Here is a 23,627-nt window from a genome sequence, read left to right on the forward strand (position 1 = left end):
TGGGATGCAAGCTCTGTGTGGCACCCCCCTTCCCTCTAATTAGGTCTGCTTATCAGGCTATCCTCTCTCTACCTCAGCTCACTGCAGGGTCCCCCATTCGCAGAGAGTCATCAGAATTCTATTCACTTACTGATGGTCTTCTTCACAGGGCATCACTTGAGGCATCAGCATGGCACCCTGCTCTCCGTCCTGTTCCCCTACACCCAGAGGGCTGCTAGGAAATGGACAGGGGAAATGGGGACACGTTCAGAGGCAGCGGCTGTAGTAGATAGACGGTGGTGCTGACAGAGGGCTGCCTCGCTTCTAGTTCTTAGGAAAATCTGCAGTATTTTGTTTTATTATGTATTATTTCTTACATTGTTAGCCCAGAAAATCTTAAGTGTTATTACATACAGCCGGGAAAAACTATTAGATATCAGAGTGGCATCAACTTACCAGCGCTACACTACTGACTCAAAACAATGCCGCCGGAGAAGAGGTAGACGGAACGGTCTTCTGGTCAGACTACGGAGGCACGCACACCACCCACCGCTTCCGAGTATATTACTCGCTAATGTCCAGTCTCTAGATAACAAGGTAGATGAAATTAGGGCAAGAGTTGCTTTCCAGAGAGACATCAGGGATTGTAACATACTTTGTTTCATGGAAACATGGCTCTCTTGGGATAAGCTCTCAAAGTCAATACAGCCACCTGGATTCTTTGTACGTCGCGCCAACAGAAATAAATATCTTTCCGGGAAGAAGAAGGGCGGGGGTGTATGTTTCATGATTAAAGACTCATGGTGTAATTGTAACAACATACAGGAACTCAAGTCCTTTCGTTCACCTGACCTAGAATTCCTCACAATCAAATGCCGTCCATATTATCTCCCAAGATAATTATCCGCTGTTATTGTCACAGCCGTGTATATGAAATGGTCCACCCACACAGACAGCGTGGTGATGAAGGCGCAACAGTGCCTCTTCAACCTCAGGAGGCTGAAGAAATTTGGCTTGTCACCTAAAACCCTCACAAACCTTTATAGATGCACAATTGAGAACATCCTGTCGGGCTGTATCACCGCCTGGTACGGCAACTGCTCCGCCCACAAACGCAAGGCTCTCCAGAGGGTGGTGTGGTCTGCACACCGCATCACCGGGGTAAAACTACCTGCCCTCCAGGACAACTACAGCATCCGATGTCACAGGAAGGCCAAAAAGATCATCAAGACAACAACCACCCGAGCCACTGCCTGATCAACTCACTACCATACAGAAGGCCAGGTCAGTACAGGTGCATCAAAGCTGGGACCAAGAGACTGAAAAACAGTTTCTATCTCAAGGCCATCAGACTGTTAAACAGCCATCACTAACATTGAGTGGCTGCTGCCAACATACAGACTTTAAATCATTGGACACTTTGATAAATTGATCACTGGTCACTTTAACAATGCCACTTTAATAATGTTTACATATCTTGCATTACTCATCTCATATGTATATACTTTGTTTTATACCATCTATTGCATCTTGCCTATGCTGCTCTGTCATTGCTCATCCATATATTTATATGTATATATTCTTATTCCATTCCTTTACTTAGATTTGTGTGAATTAGGTAGTTGTTGAGGAATTGTTAGATCACATGTAAGATATTGCTACACTGTCGGAACTAGAAGCACAAGCATTTCGCTACACTCACAATAACATCTGCTAACCATGTGTATGTGACCAATAAAATTTGATTTGACTGTGACTGGAGTTAGCTTTACCTCCCGTGAGCAAACCCTCTGTTTCCCTCTTCTGTCTCTTTCCCCCTTTCTCTTCTTCTCCTCTCTCATTCTCTCACCCTCCCTCACTCTCTCAATTTAATCCATCTCTCTCTGTCTATGCTCCGTGGTGAGTGATCTGTGGTGCGCTAGGCAGATCTTGGCTCCGATATTGGCTGTAAATTGAATTGTGTGGCGTGCTGGGGACCTAGCCAGCGTGGCACAGCGCATGTTCCCAGGCCAATCTGTTAAGATACTGTTCCTAAAGAGGGAGGTAGGGTTTGTCCAGTCTTTCTTCCCTCGTCTTCTATCCTTCGCTTCTCTCTCCTGCACTCCCATCCACTCATTGCTTGTCTTAAAGACATGCTCCGGTACTTTTGCTACTAAGAAAGTATGTTTTAAACCTCCTGCTTTGGGCTGGATGTGTGAATGTGTAGTTCATACATCCATATTCTATGAGCAGAATGACTGTCTTACCTCAGTTAGCCACAAAATCCCTAGTTTGAAAGCGACAGTTTTCTTAAAGCTGGGCCATTTTCCCTACATTTCCCCCCTAGCAATTCAGGTTCTAGCCAATGAGCTTCACCCCCCACATTTGAGTACACAGCTAGCAAGAGGCCTGCCCAGCGTTATCCAATGAGTTTGCAGGGCGGGTCCACTGGCTCGGTGGACACAGCAGAGAGAGGGGGAGGGAGAGAGAGCAGTGACATGGTCACATATCTGCACATGTGCCATTTTCAGGGACCACTTTTGGCTTGTGAGCGCTACTTTCAGAACTATTGGCTGAAAAGTATACAAAATACTAGAAAATCTCTTCAAGTATTCTGTGCAGATTTTGTGCTTTACTTAGCTAGTACTGGGTCACCCCTCTTTCCTGAGGCTACCAGTCATGTTTTAAAATAAACACACTCAGCTACACTATCCCCCATAATGAGTGGGGGATAGTACTCAGGCCGTTCACAGCATTTGCTGTGTTTGCTTGGCTAAAGGGCCCCCTACATAGTGCACTATCTTTGACTAGGGCCAATAGGGTGCCATTTTGGACAGAGCCTAAGAGTCTGAAAATATCTAAAGGTCATATCAGAACTACAGTTCTGTTCCAATCAGAACTCGGCGTCAGCATCCCAACTTCCTCCTCTGAGACTAAAGGGGAAACATCTGACTCAGCTGCCTTCCAAATTAGGCTTGTGAATACTAATTTGTCAAGTTTTTGTGGAAATATTTTCCCCCTAAAAAGGTATTATGATTTAAAAATTAGAAAATGTCATGCGTTTTGCCTGAGGGGGTGGAATATTTGAGTTAATCGTGACAGAGACGAGGAGTGCAGTGAGGCCTCCAGTGGTTCAGGTGAAGCCCCAATCAATTGTACTGTTCAAGGAAGCGACTATGATATAAGACACAGTACAGTACTGCTACAAGGATACAAACTGAGTGGGAGAGCGAGAGAGGATGCAGAGATACATGTTAAACTTGTGAAAGTATCCCTGAAGATGAAGCACGACGCAGTGTTTTAGAGCTAGCTTCTTTCTCCCTCCACGACTTTCTGTACACCTGTGCACAGATTCTGAATCTATATATTTGTCTTGAAATCTACCTAGATATGTGCTCTCTCATTCCTCACCGTGTCCATGTGAATACAGCTGAATCCATAAATGTGTCTGGTGTATTCCTGGTGGCTGTCTGTGTTTGGAGATAGACGGTACAGGGAGGGGCTGTCACCGTGGAGATGGAGCTGTGGATAGCATTGATTTGTGGAAGCTAACCCCTTTAACCCCGCATTGCCTCTCCATCCTCCCATCATCCATTCTCCTCATACTTCACTCTCACAATCACTAAGATAAACACATCTCACTGCCAACCCCCCGCCTTTCTCTCTATCTTTCTTAATGTCTCTCCCTCTCTAACACACTCCCGGCCCCCCTCCCCTCTGTCTGTCTTGCTATGTAGGCTAGCTCCGTGGAGACTGGGCTAGTGCAGCTTTTTTATTCAAGCTCACCTAACCTCTCCCTCTTCTTTATCTTACCTCTTATTCATCCTCCTCTCACACCTTCGCACCTCTCCCTGTTTCCCTGTTTGTGTTCCCCTCTCCCCTCCTCTCTCCCCCTGTCTCCTCTCAGCATTCTTTCTTTCTCTCCCTGGTATGATGAATGAATGTAGAGTGTGTTTTGTGTTCAGAGTGAATCAGGACAGATCCTCTAACATATGCAGGAGATCAGGTGGAGGCAGAGCTGCCTGCAGCCCAATGCAGCAGCACAGATTCACATCATGGACCTACCCACCCTGCTATCTGAGATGTGCACTGCCTCTTTAATGCAATCTCCCTCTTTCTCTGCTGTCTCTCTCTCCTTGCAGGTGGGTCCAGATCGCTTGCCCGCGTCTCTCCATTGATTGGGGCACAGCCTTCTCCAAACCCCTGCTGTCTCCCTATGAGGTAAACAGGCGTCTTACAACATCTCGCCTCGATCCATACTGTCTGCTGCTGTCTTTCACTATCAAAGCACGACAAGAGCGTGCACGCATACACACACTTCTGATGACTTTTCTTCCTCAGAGCAGGCGGTGTTGTGTACCCTGTGGTAAATGTGGGAAAATGTCTGGTTCTGGTGTTAACATTGCAGGGGCTCATCAGTACTGCTTGTCTCTGAGCAGGCAGGTAACAGTCAGGCTGGTAGGGTTTATGGGACTGAGGACAGGGCTCAGGAGAGAGGCGGGCAGGCTGACTGGATGGGGCTAGGGGGAGAGGCAGGCTGGCTGGATGGGGCTGGGGAAAGAGGCAGGCAGGCTGGCTGGCTGGATGGGGCTGGGGAAAGAGGCAGGCAGGCTGGGAGAGGCAGACAGGCTAGATGGGGCTAGGGAGAAAGGCAGGTACTGTAGGCTAGATGGGGCTAGGAAGGGTGAGAGGCAGGCAGGTTTGATGGGGCTATAGAAGGGGAGAGGCAGGCTGGCTGGATGGGGGTGGGTAGAGAGGCAGGCTGGCTGGGGGTGGGTAGAGAGGCAGGCTGGCTGGGGCTGGGGATAGAGGCAGGCTGGCTGGGGATAGAGGCAGGCTCGATGGAGCTTGGGATAGAGGTAGGCTGGATGGGGCAGGGGAGAGAGGCAGGCTGGCTTGATGGGGCTAGTGAGGGAGAGAGGCAGGCTGGCTGGATGGGGCTAGGGAGGTTGTAGAGGCAGGCTGGCTGGATGTGGCTGGGGAGAGAGGCAGGCAGGCTGGGGCTGGGGAGAGAGGCAGGCTGGCTTGATGGGGCTGGGGAGAGAGGCAGGCTGGCTTGATGGGGCTGGGGAGAGAGGCAGGCAGGGGCTGAGGAGAAGCAGGCTGGCTTGATGGGGCTGGGGTAAGAGGCAGGCTGGAGCTGGGGAGAGAGGCAGGCTGGGTGGGGCTGGGGAGAGGCAGGCTGGCTTGATGGGGCTGGGGAGAGAGGCAGGCAGGCTGGGGCTGGGCAAAGGCAGGCTGGCTGGCTTGATGGGGCTGGGGAGAGAGGCAGGCAGGCTGGGACTGGGGAGAGGCAGGCTGGCTGGCTTGATGGGGCTGGGGAGAGAGGCAGGCAGGCTGGGGCTGGGGAGAGAGGCAGGCAGGCTGGGGCTGTTGAGAGGCAGGCTCGCTGGCTTGATGGGGCTGGGGAGAGAGGCAGGCTGCCTGGATGGGGCTGAGGAGAGAGGCTGGCTGGCTGGATGGGGCTTGAGAGAGAGGCTGGCTGGATGGGGCTGGGGGGAGAGAGGCAGGCTGGCTGGTTGGGGCTGGCGAAAGAGGCAGGCTGGCTGGATGGGGCTGGAGAGAGAGGCTGGCTGGATGGGGCTGGGGGGAGAGAGGCAGGCTGGCTGGTTGGGGCTGGCGAGAGAAGCAGGCTGGCTGGATGGGGCTGGAGAGAGGCAGGCTGGCTGGCTGGATGGGGCTTGGGAGAGAGAGGCAGGCTGGATGGGGCTGGGGGGAGAGAGGCAGGTTGGCTGGATGGGGCTGGCGAGAGAGGCAGGTTGGCTGGATGGCGCTGGGGATAGAGGCAGGCAGGCTGGATGAGGCTGGCGAGAGAGGCAGGCTGGCTTGATGGGGCTGAGGAAAGGAAGGCAGGCTGGATGAGGCTGGCGAGAGAGGCAAGCTGGCTGGATGGGGCTGGGGAGAGAGGCAGCCTGAATGGGGCTAGGGAAAGAGGCAGGCTGGCTGAACGGGCCTGGGGGAGAGAGGCAGGCTGGATGGGGCTGGGGGGAGAGAGACAGGCTGGATGGGGCTGGGGGGAGAGAGGCAGGCTGGCTGGATGGGGTTTGGGGGAGAGAGGCAGGCTGGATGGGGCTGGGGAGAGAGGCAGGCAGGCTGGGGCTGGGGAGAGGCAGGCTGCCCAGCTTGATGGGGCTGGGGAGAGGCTGGGGAGAGGCAGGCTGGCTTGATGGGGTTGGGGAGAGAGGCAGGCAGGGGCTGGGGAGAGAGGCAGGCAGGCTGGGGCTGGGGAGAGGCAGGCTGGCTTGATGGGGATGGGGAGAGGCAGGCTGGCTTGATGGGGCTGGGGAGAGAGGCAGGCAGGGACTGGGGAGAGAGGCTGGGGCTGGGAAGAGGCAGGCTGGCTTGATGGGGCTGGGGAGAGGCAGGCTGGCTGGGGCTGGGTAGAGAGGCAGACAGGCTTGATGGGGTTGGGGAGAGGCAGGCTGGCTTGATGGGGCTGGGAAGAGAGACAGGCAGGCTGGGGCTGGGGGAGACAGGCTGGCTGGATGGGGCTGGAGAGAGAGGCTGGCTGGATGGCGCTGGGAGGAGAGAGGCATTCTGGCTGGTTGGGGCTGGCGAGAGAGGCAGGCTGGCTGGATGGGGCTGGAGAGAGGCAGGCTGGCTGGCTGGCTGGATGGGGCTAGGGGAAAGATGCAGACTGGCTGGATGAGGCTGGCGAGAGAGGCAGACTGGCTGGATGGGGCTGAGGAGAGAGGCTGGCTGGATGGGACTGGAGAGAGGCATGCTGGCTGGCTGGCCGGCTGTGTCTAGGGGAAAGAGGCAGACTGGCTGGATGAGGCTGGCGAGAGAGGCAGACTGGATTGGGCTGGGGAGAGAGGCAGGCTGTCTGAATGGGGCTGGGGGGAGAGAGGCAGGCTGGCTGGATTGCGCTGGGGAGAGAGGCAGGCAGGCTGGATGAGGCTGGGGAGAGAGGCAGGCAGGCTGGATGAGGCTGGGGAGAGAGGCAGGCTGGCTGGATGAGGCTGGGGAGAGAGGCAGGCAGGCTGGCTGGCTGGATGGGGCTGGGGATCGGCTGGCTGGCTTGGGCTGGGGAGAGAGGCAGCCTGAATGGGGCTAGGGAAAGAGGCAGGCTGGCTGAGTGGGGCTGTGGGGAGAGAGGCAGGCTGGATGGGGCTGGGGAGAGAGAGGCAGGCTGGATGGGGCTGGGGGAGAGATGCAGGCTGGCTGAATGGGCCTGGGGGAGAGAGGCAGGCTGGATGGGGCTGGGGGGAGAGAGGCAGGCTGGCTGGATGGGGTTTGGGGGAGCGAGGCAGGCTGGGTGGGGCTGGGGGGTGAGAGGCAGGCTGGCTAGATGGGGTTTGGCGGAGAGAGGCAGGCTGGCTGGATTGGGCTGGGGAGAGCGGCAGGTCGGCTGGGGCTGGGGAGAGAGGCAGGCTGGCTGAAGGGGGCTGGGAAGAGAGGCAGGCTGGCTGAATGGGCTGAGGAGAGAGGCTGGCTGGTTGATTGGGGCTGGGGAAAGAGGCAGGCTGGATGGGGCTGGGGGAGAGAGGCAGGCTGGCTGGATGGGGCTTGGGGGAGAGAGGTAGGCTGGCTGGATTGGGCTGGGGAGAGAGGCAGGCAGGCTGAATAGGGCTGGGGAGAGAGGCAGGCTGGCTAGATGGGGCTGGGGGGAGAGGCAGGCTGGCTACATGGGCCTGGGGGGAGAGAGGTGGGCTGGATGGGTCTGGGGAGAGAGACGGGTATGGACAAAGCTCTTCAGTAGGAGCCCCTATGTTCTGTCTTTCAGCTCTGTTGCTCTCAATTCGATTTAAATTTAAGGGGCTTATTGGCATGGGAAACATATTTTTACATTGCCAAAGCAAGTGAAATAGATAATAAAACAAAAGTGAAATAAAGATAAAAAATGTACGGTAAACATTATTTCCAAAAGAATAAATACATTTCATATGTCATATTATGTCTATATACAGTGTTGTAATGATGTGCAAATAGTTAAAGTACAAAAGGGAAAATAAATAAACACATAAATATTGGTTGTATTTACAATGGTGTTTTTTTCTTCAATGGTTGCACTTTTTTTTCTCTCTCTCTCTCTCTCTCTCTCTCTCTCTCTCTCTCTCTCTCTCTCTCTCTCTCTGACTGGTGTTCTCTCACACCACAGCACAGCAGACCAGCTCCCCTCGCTGGGGGCCTCGCCACACTGCACCCCAGCTGCAGCTTGTTTTTCTAACTAGGAAGAGATGGATCTGATAAGCAAATGTTTGTTTTTGTACTCCTATGGAGGTAGTGCGTCCCTTAAGACAGGCTTTGGTTGCACAGTGATATCAAGCACAGGAGTATGAATATGAGGTGGGCTGCATTTTAGAGACACGAAGAGGTGTTAATGTAAGCACTATCAGTCATTACTGTTTAAAAATGAGTCATACGCTTAAAATGTACAGTTTACATTGTGACTAAGACACTAATTGTCTTAGATATTAGGTTAGTTTCCTAATGGGAAAGGTGCCCGTCGTATGGGCATTAGCATCATCATGGTCTTATTTTAAGCTATAGTCCAAGGTCAGTACATTCCATATCTGTGATAATGCACGGTTTATGCTGCTGCTATGATATTGACTAATACTACAGACGCTGTGTGACTGTGATTCGCCCAGTAGTAATATCCCTCCATGACGTTCATTTGTGTTCAGAAGCCTTCTAGTAAGATGTTCCCTGGCTTCCTTGACGGCCCTTTTCAGATACTATCAATACATATGAATTATTTGCGCTGTCTGCGTTTGTGTGTGTACGTTTGATAAGTTAATTCACCTCTTCTCTAATAGACTATCTGCGTCTGTTTTCCCTGCTTTCCTCTGTGGCGCATTAGGAACTGGGAAGATGAGGGAGATATGGGGGGATGAGGGAGTAGAGAGATATAGGGGGATGAGGGAGGAGAGGGAAGAGGTAGATATGAGGAAGAGAGGTATGGGGGGATTAGGGAGGAGAGGGAAGAGAGATATGGGGGATTAGGGAGGAGAGGGAAGAGAGATGAGGGAGGAGAGGGAAGAGAGATATTGGGGGATGAGGGAGGAGTGGGCAGAGAGATATGGGGGGATGAAGGAGGAGAGGGAAGAGAGATATGGGCGGATGAGTGAGGAGAGAGATATATGAGGGAGGAGAGGGAAGTGAGATATGGGAGGAGAGGGAGCAGTGGTTATTTTCAGAGCGTCTCATGTTATATTTATAGTCAATAAGACACACTTGCCTCCTGTCAGTGAAGGGATTAGCAGGAGCAGCTAGTTTACACAGGGAGAGGGAGGGAAGAGATAGATTTGAGCTGAAGAGAGTAGAGATGAAAGGAAAGGGGGACAGAGATGAAAGAGGAATGAGTGATTGATAAGAATACATTACATTATTGACTAGAGCTGTGATGATACCAGTATTGCAATATTCTTTCCATGGAAAAAAATTAAAACACGAAGCAGACAACTCTTTGGTCCTTTTAAAACCAGCTGAATGTAAAATACTGTGTGATATAGCTTGGTAAATAAATACATGTGACTCTGGATGACAACAAAATGAAGTTTATTTCCAGCATTAGGGCTGTTTTCCTGAAAGTTAAATCCGGTTTGTGTTTTGTTTCCTTGCCACAATACTGGTATCGTCCAGGCTCTAGTATTGACATGGTTTAACATGATAACAAAGGGGAAATGATTGAAATTGTAGGCAGAACATGTACAATACAAGAGTTGTTTATCATTTACATAATTGTTTATCAAATTAAATCTCTCCATGACCCGTGTCTTTTTAATAGAGATAATTGGAAAATCTTCTGTATTATAAATTGAATTCTCTTTTTATCTCTATCTTAATGTTCACTAATGCCATTCATAGCCAGTAAGAATCATTGGCTCAAAGTAATTCTCGCACATAGTAAAGCAGTGTGTTAGTTCCTCTCCAACACCTGTTTTGCTCTGCACTATAGGGTGTGTCCTAAATGGCACCCTATTCCTTATATAGTGTATAAAGGCTATTCCCTATATAGTGCACTATAAAGGGAATAGGGTGCCATTTAGGAAGCAGACAGTTAGGTAGGTAGAAATAAAGTGACACCCACTCAATATTTTGACACCTGTCTGGCATGTGTGAAGTCAGACATTGTCCCATGGTTCTCTGAATAAAGCTGTGCCCATTCAGTGCTCTTCTCCCTCACTGTTCCTTCTCGGCCAACACTAACACTTCTGCCTTTTCCATCAGCCCACTCCCTACCTCAATGACATACCAATGCCAGTCATTTGTGGAAATGAGTAGGAATTGAAATCATGAATTGAAAAGAACAACTACAGGCAGCTCAGTAATTAAATCGTATGCATGTTCTCAATGGAAAATGACTGGAATGGAACTGGCCCCAAGCCTTGATTATGAACTTTGTACAGTGTGATGGGCTGTATGGTACAGTGTGATGGGCTGTATGGTACAGTGTGATGGGCTGTATGATGTGCTGTATGGTACAGTGTGATGGGCTGTATGATGGGCTGTATGGTACAGTATGATGGGCTGTATGGTACAGTGTGATGGGCTGTATGGTACAGTGTGATGGGCTGTATGGTACAGTATGATGGGCTGTATGGTACAGTGTGATGGGCTGTATGGTACAGTGTGATGGGCTGTATGGTACAGTGTGATGGGCTGTATGTACAGTGTGATGGGCTGTATGGTACAGTCATGGGCTGTATGGTACAGTGTGATGGGCTGTATGGTACAGTGTGATGGGCTGTATGGTACAGTGTGATGGGCTGTATGGTACAGTGTGATGGGCTGTGTGGTACAGTGTGATGGGCTGTATGGTACAGTGTGATGGGCTATATGGTACAGTATGATTGGCTGTATGGTACAGTGTGAAGGGCTGTATGGTACAGTGTGAAGGGCTGTATGGTACAGTGTGATGGGCTGTACGTACAGTGTGATGGGCTGTACATACAGTGTGATGGGCTGTATGGTACAGTGTGATGGGCTGTATGTACAGTGTGATGGGCTGTATGTACAGTGTGATGGGCTGTATGTACAGTGTGATGGGCTGTATGGTACAGTGTGATGGGCTGTATGTACAGTGTGATGGGCTGTATGGTACAGTGTGATGGGCTGTATGTACAGTGTGATGGGCTGTATGTACAGTATGATGGGATGTATGTACAGTATGATGGGCTGTATGTACAGTGTGATGGGCTGTATGGTACAATATGATGGGCTGTATGTACAGTGTGATGGGCTGTATGGTACAGTATGATGGGCTGTATGGTACAGTATGATGGGCTGTATGTACAGTATGATGGGCTGTATGATCGGCTGTATGTACAGTGTGATGGACCGTATGATCGGCTGTATGTACAGTATGATGGACATGTATGTACAGTATGATGGGCTGTATGTACAGTATGATGGACATGTATGTACAGTATGATGGGCTGTGTGATTGGCTGTATGTACAGTGTGATGGGCTGTATGATCGGCTCTATGTACAGTGTGATGGACCGTATGATCGGCTCTATGTACAGTGTGATGGACCGTATGATCGGCTCTATGTACAGTGTGATGGACCGTATGATCGGCTCTATGTACAGTGTGATGGACCGTATGATCGGCTCTATGTACAGTGTGATGGACCGTATGATCGGCTCTATGTACAGTGTGATGGACCGTATGATCGGCTCTATGTACAGTGTGATGGACCGTATGATCGGCTCTATGTACAGTATGATGGACATGTATGTACAGTGTGATGGGCTGTATGGTACAGTTTGATGGGCTGTATGGTACAGTGTGATGGGCTGTATGGTACAGTGTGATGGGCTGTATGGTACAGTGTGATGGGCTGTATGGTACAGTGTGATGGGCTGTGTGGTACAGTGTGATGGGCTGTATGATGGGCTGTATGGTATAGTGTGATGGGCTGTATGGTACAGTGTGATGGGCTGTATGGTACAGTGTGATGGGCTGTATGGTACAGTATGATGGGCTGTATGGTACAGTGTAATGGGCTGTATGGTACAGTGTGATGGACTGTATCGTACAGTGTGAAGGGCTGTATGGTACAGTGTGATGGGCTGTACGTACAGTGTGATGGGCTGTACGTACAGTGTGATGGGCTGTATGGTACAGTGTGATGGGCTGTATGTACAGTGTGATGGGCTGTATGGTACAGTGTGATGGGCTGTATGTACAGTGTGATGGGCTGTATGTACAGTATGATGGGATATATGGTACAGTGTAATGGGCTGTATGGTACAGTGTGATGGGCTGTATCGTACAGTGTGAAGGGCTGTATGGTACAGTGTGATGGGCTGTACGTACAGTGTGATGGGCTGTACGTACAGTGTGATGGGCTGTATGGTACAGTGTGATGGGCTGTATGTACAGTGTGATGGGCTGTATGGTACAGTGTGATGGGCTGTATGTACAGTGTGATGGGCTGTATGTACAGTATGATGGGATGTATGTACAGTATGATGGGCTGTATGTACAGTGTGATGGGTTGTATGGTACAATATGATGGGCTGTATGTACAGTGTGATGGGCTGTATGGTACAGTAAGATGGGCTGTATGATCGGCTGTATGTACAGTGTGATGGGCTGTATGGTACAGTATGATGGGCTGTATGATCGGCTGTATGTACAGTGTGATGGACCATATGATCGGCTCTATGTACAGTATGATGGACATGTATGTACAGTGTGATGGGCTGTATGGTACAGTGTGATGGGCTGTATGGTACAGTGTGATGGGCTGTGTGGTACAGTGTGATGGGCTGTATGATGGGCTGTATGGTATAGTGTGATGGGCTGTATGGTACAGTGTGATGGGCTGTATGGTACAGTGTGATGGGCTGTATGGTACAGTGTGGTGGGCTGTATGGTACAGTGTGATGGGTTGTATGGTACAGTGTGATGGGCTGTATGTACAGTGTGATGGGCTATATGGTACAGTATGATGGGCTGTATGGTACAGTGTAATGGGCTGTATGGTACAGTGTGATGGGCTGTATCGTACAGTGTGAAGGGCTGTATGGTACAGTGTGATGGGCTGTATGGTACAGTGTGATGGGCTGTATGGTACAGTGTGGTGGGCTGTATGGTACAGTGTGATGGGTTGTATGGTACAGTGTGATGGGCTGTATGTACAGTATGATGGGATATATGGTACAGTGTAATGGGCTGTATGGTACAGTGTGATGGGCTGTATCGTACAGTGTGATGGGCTGTATGTACAGTGTGATGGGCTGTATGTACAGTGTGATGGGCTGTATGGTACAGTGTGATGGGCTGTATGTACAGTGTGATGGGCTGTATGGTACAGTGTGATGGGCTGTATGTACAGTATGATGGGATGTATGTACAGTATGATGGGCTGTATGTACAGTGTGATGGGCTGTATGGTACAATATGATGGGCTGTATGTACAGTGTGATGGGCTGTATGGTACAGTATGATGGGCTGTATGATCGGCTGTATGTACAGTGTGATGGGCTGTATGGTACAGTATGATGGGCTGTATGGTACAGTATGATGGGCTGTATGTACAGTATGATGGGCTGTATGATCGGCTGTATGTACAGTGTGATGGACCGTATGATCGGCTCTATGTACAGTATGATGGACATGTATGTACAGTATGATGGGCTGTATGTACAGTATGATGGGCAGTATGATGGACATGTATGTACAGTATGATGACATGTATGTACAGTATGATGGGCAGTATGATGGGCTGTATGAACAGTATGATGACATGTACAGTATGATGGGCTGTGTATGTACAGTATGATGACATGTATGTATAGTATGATGGGCAGTATGATGGGCTGTATGTACAGTATGGTGGGAAGTATGGTGGGCAGTTTAATGGGCTGTATGATGGGCTGTAGGGTACAGTATGATGGGCTGTATGATGGGCTGTATGTACAGTATGATGGGCTGTATGTACAGTCTGATGGGCTGTATGTGCAGTATGTACAGTATGATGGTCTCTATGTTCAGTATGATGGGCTGTATGATGGGCAGTATGATGGGATGTACAGTGCCTTGCGAAAGTATTCGGCCCCCTTGAACTTTGCGACCTTTTGCCACATTTCAGGCTTCAAACATAAAGATATAAAACTGTATTTTTTTGTGAAGAATCAACAACAAGTGGGACACAATCATGAAGTGGAACGACATTTATTGGATATTTCAAACTTTTTTAACAAATCGAAAACTGAAAAATTGGGCGTGCAAAATTATTCAGCCCCCTTAAGTTAATACTTTGTTGCGCCACCTTTTGCTGCGATTACAGCTGTAAGTCGCTTGGGGTATGTCTCTATCAGTTTTGCACATCGAGAGACTGAATTTTTTCCCCATTCCTCCTTGCAAAACAGCTCGAGCTCAGTGAGGTTGGATGGAGAGCATTTGTGAACAGCAGTTTTCAGTTCTTTCCACAGATTCTCAATTGGATTCAGGTCTGGACTTTGACTTGGTCATTCTAACACCTGGATATGTTTATTTTTGAACCATTCCATTGTAGATTTTGCTTTATGTTTTGGATCATTGTCTTGTTGGAAGACAAATCTCCGTCCCAGTCTCAGGTCTTTTGCAGACTGCATCAGGTTTTCTTCCAGAATGGTCCTGTATTTGGCTCCATCCATCTTCCCATCAATTTTAACCATCTTCCCTGTCCCTGCTGAAGAAAATAAGGCCCAAACCATGATGCTGCCACCACCATGTTTGACAGTGGGGATGGTGTGTTCAGCTGTGTTGCTTTTACGCCAAACATAACGTTTTGCATTGTTGCCAAAAAGTTCAATTTTGGTTTCATCTGACCAGAGCACCTTCTTCCACATGTTTGGTGTGTCTCCTAGGTGGCTTGTGGCAAACTTTAAACAACACTTTTTATGGATATCTTTAAGAAATGGCTTTCTTCTTGCCACTCTTCCATAAAGGCCAGATTTGTGCAATATACGACTGATTGTTGTCCTATGGACAGAGTCTCCCACCTCAGCTGTAGATCTCTGCAGTTCATCCAGAGTGATCATGGGCCTCTTGGCTGCATCTCTGATCAGTCTTCTCCTTGTATGAGCTGAAAGTTTAGAGGGACGGCCAGGTCTTGGTAGATTTGCAGTGGTCTGATACTCCTTCCATTTCAATATTATCGCTTGCACAGTGCTCCTTGGGATGTTTAAAGCTTGGGAAATCTTTTTGTATCCAAATCCGGCTTTAAACTTCTTCACAACAGTATCTCGGACCTGCCTGGTGTGTTCCTTGTTCTTCATGATGCTCTCTGCGCTTTTAACGGACCTCTGAGACTATCACAGTGCAGGTGCATTTATACGGAGACTTGATTACACACAGGTGGATTGTATTTATCATCATTAGTCATTTAGGTCAACATTGGATCATTCAGAGATCCTCACTGAACTTCTAGAGAGAGTTTGCTGCACTGAAAGTAAAGGGGCTGAATAATTTTGCACGCCCAATTTTTCAGTTTTTGATTTGTTAAAAAAGTTTGAAATATCCAATAAATGTCGTTCCACTTCCAGTTTTATATCCTTATGTTTGAAGCCTGAAATGTGGCAAAAGGTCGCAAAGTTCAAGGGGGCCGAATACTTTCGCAAGGCACTGTATGTACAGTTTGATGGTCTGTATGATGGGCTGTATCTACATTATGATGGGCAGTATGTACAGTATGTACAGTGTGATGGGCTGTATGTACTGAATGATGGGCTGTATGTACAGTATGATGGGCTGTATGTACAGTATGATGGGCTGTGTATGTACAGTATGATGACATATGTATAGTATGATGGGCAGTATGATGGGCTGTATGTACAGTATGGTGGGAAGTATGGTGGGCAGTTTAATGGGCTGTATGATGGGCTGTAGGGTACAGTGTAATGGGCTGTATGTACAGTATGATGTACAGTATGATGGGCTGTGTGATGTACAGTACGATGGGCTGTATGTGCAGTATGTACAGTATGATGGTCTCTATGTTCAGTATGATGGGCTGTATGATGGGCAGTATGATGGGATGTATGTACAGTTTGATGGGCTGTATGATGGGCTGTATCTACATTATGATGGGCAGTATGTACAGTATGTACAGTGTGATGGGCTGTATGTACTGAATGATGGGCTGTATGTACAGTATGATGGGCTGTATGTACAGTATGATGGGCAGTATGATGGGCTGTGTGGTACAGTATGATGGGCTGTATGTACGTTATGATGGGCTGTATGTACAGTGTGATGGGCTGTATGTACAGTATGATGGGCTGTATGTACAGTATGATGGGCTGTATGTTCAGTATGATGTACAGTACGATGGGCTGTATGTGCAGTATGTACAGTATGATGGTCTCTATGTTCAGTATGATGGGCTGTATGATGGGCAGTATGATGGGATGTATGTACAGTTTGATGGGCTGTATGATGGGCTGTATCTACATTATGATGGGCAGTATGTACAGTGTGATGGGCTATATGTACTGAATGATGGGCTGTATGTACAGTATGATGGGCTGTATGTACAGTATGATGGGCAGTATGATGGGCTGTATGGTACAGTATGATTGGCTGTATATACGGTATGATGGGCTGTATGTACAGTATGATGGGCTGTATGTACAGTATGGTGGGCTGTATGTATAGTATGATGGGCTGTATGTACAGTGTGATGGGCAGTGTGTACAGTATGATGGGCTGTATGTACAGTGTCATGGCCAGTATGATGGGCTGTATGTACAGTTTAATGTGCAGTACGATGGGCTGTATGTACAGTATGATGGGCTGTATGTACAGTAAGATGGGCAGTTTAATGTGCAGTATGATGGGCTGTATGTACAGTATGATGGGCAGTATGATGGGCTGTATCTACATTATGATGGGCAGTATGTACAGTGTGATGGGCAGTATGATGGGCTTTATGGTACAGTATGATTGGCTGTATATACGGTATGATGGGCAGTATGATGGGCTGTATGGTACAGTATGATGGGCTGTATATACGGTATGATGGGCTGTATGTACAGTATGATGGGCTGTATGTACAGTATGGTGGGCTGTATGTATAGTATGATGGGCTGTATGTACAGTGTGATGGGCAGTGTGTACAGTATGATGGGCTGTATGTACAGTGTTATGGCCAGTATGATGGGCTGTATGTACAGTTTAATGTGCAGTACGATGGGCTGTATGTACAGTATGATGGGCAGTATGATGGGCTGTATGTACAGTAAGATGGGCAGTTTAATGTGCAGTATGATGGGCTGTATGTACAGTATGATGGGCTGTATGTACAGTTTGATGGGCTGTATGATGGGCTGTATCTACATTATGATGGGCAGTATGTACAGTGTGATGGGCTATATGTACTGAATGATGGGCTGTATGTACAGTATGATGGGCTGTATGTACAGTATGATGGGCAGTATGATGGGCTGTATGGTACAGTATGATTGGCTGTATATACGGTATGATGGGCTGTATGTACAGTATGATGGGCTGTATGTACAGTATGGTGGGCTGTATGTATAGTATGATGGGCTGTATGTACAGTGTGATGGGTAGTGTGTACAGTATGATGGGCTGTATGTACAGTGTCATGGCCAGTATGATGGGCTGTATGTACAGTTTAATGTGCAGTACGATGGGCTGTATGTACAGTATGATGGGCAGTATGATGGGCTGTATGTACAGTAAGATGGGCGGTTTAATGTGCAGTATGATGGGCTGTATGTACAGTATGATGGGCAGTATGATGGGCTGTATGTACAGTTTGATGGGCTGTATGTACAGTATGATGGGCTGTATCTACAGTATGATGGGCAGTATGAGGGGCTGTATGTACTGAATGATGGGCTGTATGATGGGCAGTATGTTGGGAAGTATGATGGGCAGTATGTACTGAATGATGGGATGTATGATGGGCAGTATGTACTGAATGATGGGCTGTATGATGGGCAGTATGTTGGGCAGTATGTACTGAATGATGGGCAGTATGTTGGGCAGTATGTACTGAATGATGGGCTGTATGATGGGCAGTATGTTGGGCAGTATGATGGGCAGTATGTTGGGCAGTATGATGGGCAGTATGTTGAGCAGTATGATAGGCGGTATGTACTGAATGATGGGCTGTATGATGGGCAGTATGCTGGGCAGTATGATGGGGCAGTATGTTGGGCAGTATGTTGGGGAGTATGTTGGGCAGTATGATGGGGCAGTTTGTTGGGGGAGTATGATGGGGCAGTATGTTGGGGAGTATGATGGGGCAGTATGTTGGGGAGTATGATGGGCAGTATGTTGGGCAGTATGATGGGGCAGTATGTTGGGGAGTATGATGGGGCAGTATGTTAGGCAGTATGATGGGGCAGTATGTTGGGGAGTATGTTGGGCAGTATGATGGGGCAGTATGTTGGGTAGTATGATGGGGCAGTATGTTGGGCAGTATGATGGGGCAGTATGTTGGGGAGTATGATGGGGCAGTATGTTGGGGAGTATGATGGGGCAGTATGTTGGGGAGTATGATGGGGCAGTATATTGGGGAGTATGTTGGGCAGTATGATGGGGCAGTATGTTGGGGAGTATGATGGGGCAGTATGTTGGGGAGTATGATGGGGCAGTATGTTGGGGAGTATGTTGGGCAGTATGATGGGCAGTATGATGGGGAGTATGATGGGGCAGTATGTTGGGGAGTATGATGGGGCAGTATGTTGGGGAGTATGATGGGGCAGTATGATGGGGCAGTATGTTGGGCAGTATGATGGGGCAGTATGTTGGGGAGTATGATGGGGCAGTATGTTGGGGAGTATGATGGGCAGTATGTTGGGCAGTATGATGGGCAGTATGTTGGGGAGTATGATGGGCAGTATGTTGGGCAGTATGATGGGCAGTATGTTGGGCAGTATGATGGGGCAGTATGTTGGGGAGTATGATGGGCAGTATGTTGGGCAGTATGATGGGCAGTATGTTGGGCAGTATGATGGGGCAGTATGTTGGGGAGTATGATGGGGCAGTATGTTGGGGAGTATGTTGGGCAGTATGATGGGGCAGTATGTTGGGGAGTATGATGGGGCAGTATGTTGGGGAGTATGATGGGGCAGTATGTTGGGCAGTATGTTGGGGAGTATGATGGGGCAGTATGTTGGGGAGTATGATGGGGCAGTATGTTGGGGAGTATGTTGGGCAGTATGATGGGGCAGTATGTTGGGGAGTATGATGGGGCAGTATGTTGGGGAGTATGATGGGGCAGTATGTTGGGGAGTATGATGGGCAGTATGTTGGGGAGTATGATGGGCAGTATGTTGGGCAGTATGTTAGGCAGTATGTTGGGCAGTAGTAAAAGGACAGGACTAATGAATGGATTGCTGGAAGCCCTCTCTCTTGGTTGTGTTGTTTGTGTGTGCAGATGATCTATGTTTATCCTCTGTCTTCTCTCCTTCTTCCCCTCTGTTGTCCTCTCTGCTCTGCTCTGCTCTGATCTCCCTCCCCTCTTCTCCTCTACCAGGCAGCTGTGGCTCTGCAGCAGGTGGGCTGGCAGGAGGTGTACCCCATGGACTTCTACTCCAATCAGAGCCTGGGGCCATGGGCGCCCAACCACCCCGACAACCAACCAGCTCGGCCCACCCGCAAACAGACACAGGTGAGTAGGGCAGAAGACTAATGACTTGGGGGGGGGGGGGTGAAACCAAGTGTGTCCAAAATGCTTGAAGCCTCTCGTGTGTGTGTGTGTGTGTGTGTGTGTGTGTGTGTGTGTGTGTGTGTGTGTGTGTGTGTCATGTGCCTTAAATGGAAGCGCTTACTAAGAGCGAGCGCGTCACCATGGTGACACCCAGCGGTACACTGACAACAGAACACATTTCATGATTTTACATTTCTTCTTTGACTTCTTTGATCAACAATCAAATGTATGCATTTGATTGTTATGAACATTCCTTGTGAGTTTTCCTGTCATTGTATCAGGAGTAGGTACTATTAGGGGTAGGCACTGTCACAGTTCCAAATGTTAACTCTCTCCCACTGTTTCCCTACAGAAGACTGGCTCACAGCCAGCCCCTACCTCCACTCCCTCACAGCAGTCTAAACTGTGTGGACAGAACCAGTGCGCCCCTTTTGGCTGTCAGGGAGAATGACATGTACACCTCCACTGCTGGCTGCCAACCAGCTGTTGGAGCTCAGGATGGCTTTCACTCTGAGCCCTGCTCAACACCTCACCTCCCCTAGGAGACGGAGAGCAGTACAGAGAACCAGAGACACTTCACCTCAGATACCCCTCCATTATATTTACTGTCCTGATGGAATGGACATTACTGCATCAAAGTTTGAGAGAGAGAGAGAGATTTAATATTTTAACCAACATGTCTACCAATCAGTAGCAGTTAGAAGTGTGTGTCAGACAGGAGCTCCTGGTTAGGGCTGTGTATTAGTCAGTCACGACTTGCTCTCCACTCATTATTTATTAATGACAGGAGTCTTTCAGTGTGTGTGTGAGATGTGGCCTAGGCTGGTTCCGAGTACATCTCCCTAGGTTATCTACCACAGTCTCTCTGATGTCACAAGCCCCCCCCGATAAGGCCTGCTGTGCTGCAGCTTCTACTCAGATCAGTCACAGCCGCATCTCATTCGAATCACAAGCACAGGTGCTAGATACTGCTGGTCCCACCAGATGCCCAGGTCCTCGATGTTGTATTGGGTAATGTGCTACGTCACTGTATATAATATCACATTACACCATGCTCGACACCTCAGCGTTTCCCTCACAAGGCTAGCTAGTGAGTTATAAAGGTGTTTGTTTACTGGCTGTTGTCTTGTTGGTTTGAATAGAAGCATTGGAAAACAGAGTTCTTTCAGTTGAGGTATAATTGACATATTGGGAGGTGGGGATTTGGCAGGAGATTGCATTCAACAGATAAATAAAGAATCTTCACTCCCTAATGCTTGTAGGATCTGCAGAGAAAATATCAAACTTAATTAAGCTGAGTAAACTTTGGTGGATTGCAAAGCCAAACTGAATATCCTCTCTAGTGTCTCTCTTTGCTGTTTACTTCTTTATTGTCCAGTGTCTGGATCCTTACCCACAGAGAATCCCTACCTACATATTTTAAAACATAAACACTATAGCACTGTACCTGTCCACAGCCCTGGGATATGTTTATTAAGCACAGGCACGGAATAATGTTTTTAAATGGAGACAGAAATGAGCATGCTAAACCAATATGTCTAGGTAGTACTTCCTCTGTTTCAAACAAAAAATGTTTTTTCTTGGTAACTGAAGTAATCCAAGTATTTGCACCACCTCTGCTCTCAGACTTGCCTTCCACAGAGACTCTGATCCAATGCACATATATGGCCAAATGTAGAAAAACATGTTATGTGAGAAAATTCTCCCCGTATGATCTGTGATGTATTGTGTCAGACATATTGCACCACAGGTTCATTGGACCAGAGATGAAGTGGGAGGCAGTGGCCACTAGATGGAGAAATCTGCATAGCCAGTGTGTTTTAGCCCCACTCTGATAGTGCTGCTAAATCACCAGAGCTCATGGGGGATTGATTTATCACTGTTTTGTATGGCAGTGTAGTGGGTGAGTGTGCTTGGGGGTGTCCTTCCAAGAACCCTGTGTGCTTTTTGTATTCAGTGTGTGTAATTGTTTCCAGATGTTTGGGGAATGTGACTCCACTCTCTTCCATCTCCCTTGGCATCCCTCCCCCTCTCCCTCTCTCTCCAAATGTTTTTGCCATCATGTTTCTTCTGCCAGCAGCTCCCCGTTTCCTGTCCCTAGGGCAGGATTGGCCAGGGTGGGGTTATGGAGGGGTTATGACTGCTTTTGACTGCTTATGAGCTTCCTGTGCACATGTGTCACGTGACTAAGTCATTTCAGTTGAATGCAGTCAGTTGTACAACTGACTAGGTATTTCCCTTTCCTTTCTCAAAGACAACAGGTGTCATGGATTACGTAGGCGTTTGACTGCTATCAGTTTGCGCTGTACGGTCAGCTGGTGTTTATTGTAACCCAGTTCCTATGTTGGTCACCCAAAACCATTATGTTGATATCCCCCAAATACAATAAAACATTTGAGACCTCTTAAGATATGTGTTAATATATAGGTCATAGTGTATCGCAGGAGGTTGGTGGGACCTTAATTGGGGAGGACGGGCTCAGGGTAACAGCTGGAGCGGCATCAGTGGAATGGTATCAAATATATCAAACACATGGTTTCTATGTGTTTGATGCCATTCCATTTGCACTGTTCCAGCCATTATTATGAGCCGTCCTCCCCTCAGCAGCCTCCACTGTAGTATATCTTAAATAGCACTTTTGTAAAACCCAAAAGATGTGTTGCACCAACTGATTGCTAACTTTCAGACTCCTAGTATGTGCTTGTTTGTTTGTTTGTTTGTTTTTCTGGTCCAGAGAAGGCTCCTCAGAGGAGGAAGGGGAGGACCATTCTCCTCAGTGAAATTGTAAAACATTTCAAAAGTGATCCTTTTCAGATAAAACTATATTAAATATATTCACGTCACCAAATAATTGATTAAAAGACACTGTTTTGCAATGAAGGTCTACAGTAGCCTCAGCAGCACTCTGTAGGGTAGCACCATGGTGTAGCCAGAGGACAGCTAGCATCTGTCCTCCTCTGGGTACATTGACTTCAATACAAAACCTAGGAGGCTCATGGTTCTCACCCCCTTCCATAGACTTACGCAGTAATTATGACAACGTCCAGAGGATGTCCTCCAACCTATCAGAGCTCTTGCAGCATGAACTGACAAGTTGTCCACCCAATCAAAGGATCAGAGAATGAATTAACTGCTTACTGACTGTACACTAACTTTACTGCATAATTGTAGCGGGTTTACTAACACCTTAGTTCTATTAGCTATGTTGACTATGACATTACTTTAACTAATACGGTGACCACAATGTAGGCTGTGTGTAGTGGTTATGATATGGTTTGGCTCGTATAGTTTTTTTTTACCTGGTCACATACAGCTGATGTGTTGTGCATTGAAGTCCAAAAGTGAATGGAAAAGGTGAGAGGAGGGGAGCACATACAGTGCCTTGCGAAAGTATTCGGCCCCCTTGAACTTTGCAACCTTTTGCCACATTTCAGGCTTCAAACATAAAGATAGAAAACTGTATTTTTTTGTGAAGAATCAACAACAAGTGGGACACAATCATGAAGTGGAACGACATTTGTTGGATATTTCAAACTTTTTTAACAAATCGAAAACTGAAAGATTGGGCGTGCAAAATTATTCAGCCCCTTTACTTTTAGTGCAGCAAACTCTCTCCAGAAATTCAGTGAGGATCTCTGAATGATCCAATGTTGACAGCCCATTACACTGTACCCTACAGCCCATCATACAGCCCATTAAACTGCCCACCATACTTCCCACCATACTGTACATACAGCCCATCATACTATACATATGTCATCATACTGTACATACACAGCCCATCATACTGTACATACGGTATGGTACCTCAACATTTTCCCTGGACCTGTATGCGCCTACATTGTAAACGTTCATTCATAGGCTAGGTTGTAGCAACCTCATGATGGGTATAGGGAAAATTCAAGAATCATGTAGTAGCCTAAACTTATCACTGTTACATTGAGCTGGGTGTATGGAATATGAATGACAGTCATCCAATATGCTGTAATAGAAATAAGATAAGCACATTAATAAAAAATGTGTCCTCCCTTATCATAAATGA

General features: G+C 47.9%; 1 protein-coding gene across 2 annotated transcripts in view; it reads left to right on the plus strand.

Moving 5' to 3' along the window:
• The window catches only part of dph1 (diphthamide biosynthesis 1), a 105,299-nt gene extending 82,895 nt beyond the window's left edge, over nt 1-22,404 (plus strand). For both annotated transcript variants that reach the window (XM_036961178.1, XM_036961179.1), the window contains exons 10-12: nt 4,101-4,179; nt 19,412-19,546; nt 19,938-22,404. In XM_036961178.1, coding sequence (XP_036817073.1) covers nt 4,101-4,179; nt 19,412-19,546; nt 19,938-20,036 — 313 coding nt within the window. In that variant the 3' untranslated portion in view covers nt 20,037-22,404. The remainder of the gene's footprint in view (nt 1-4,100; nt 4,180-19,411; nt 19,547-19,937) is intronic.
• Nucleotides 22,405-23,627: the final 1,223 nt, after the last annotated feature.

Source organism: Oncorhynchus mykiss, chromosome 24, assembly GCF_013265735.2.
Source record: "Oncorhynchus mykiss isolate Arlee chromosome 24, USDA_OmykA_1.1, whole genome shotgun sequence".
NCBI classification, from domain to species: Eukaryota; Metazoa; Chordata; class Actinopteri; order Salmoniformes; family Salmonidae; genus Oncorhynchus; species Oncorhynchus mykiss.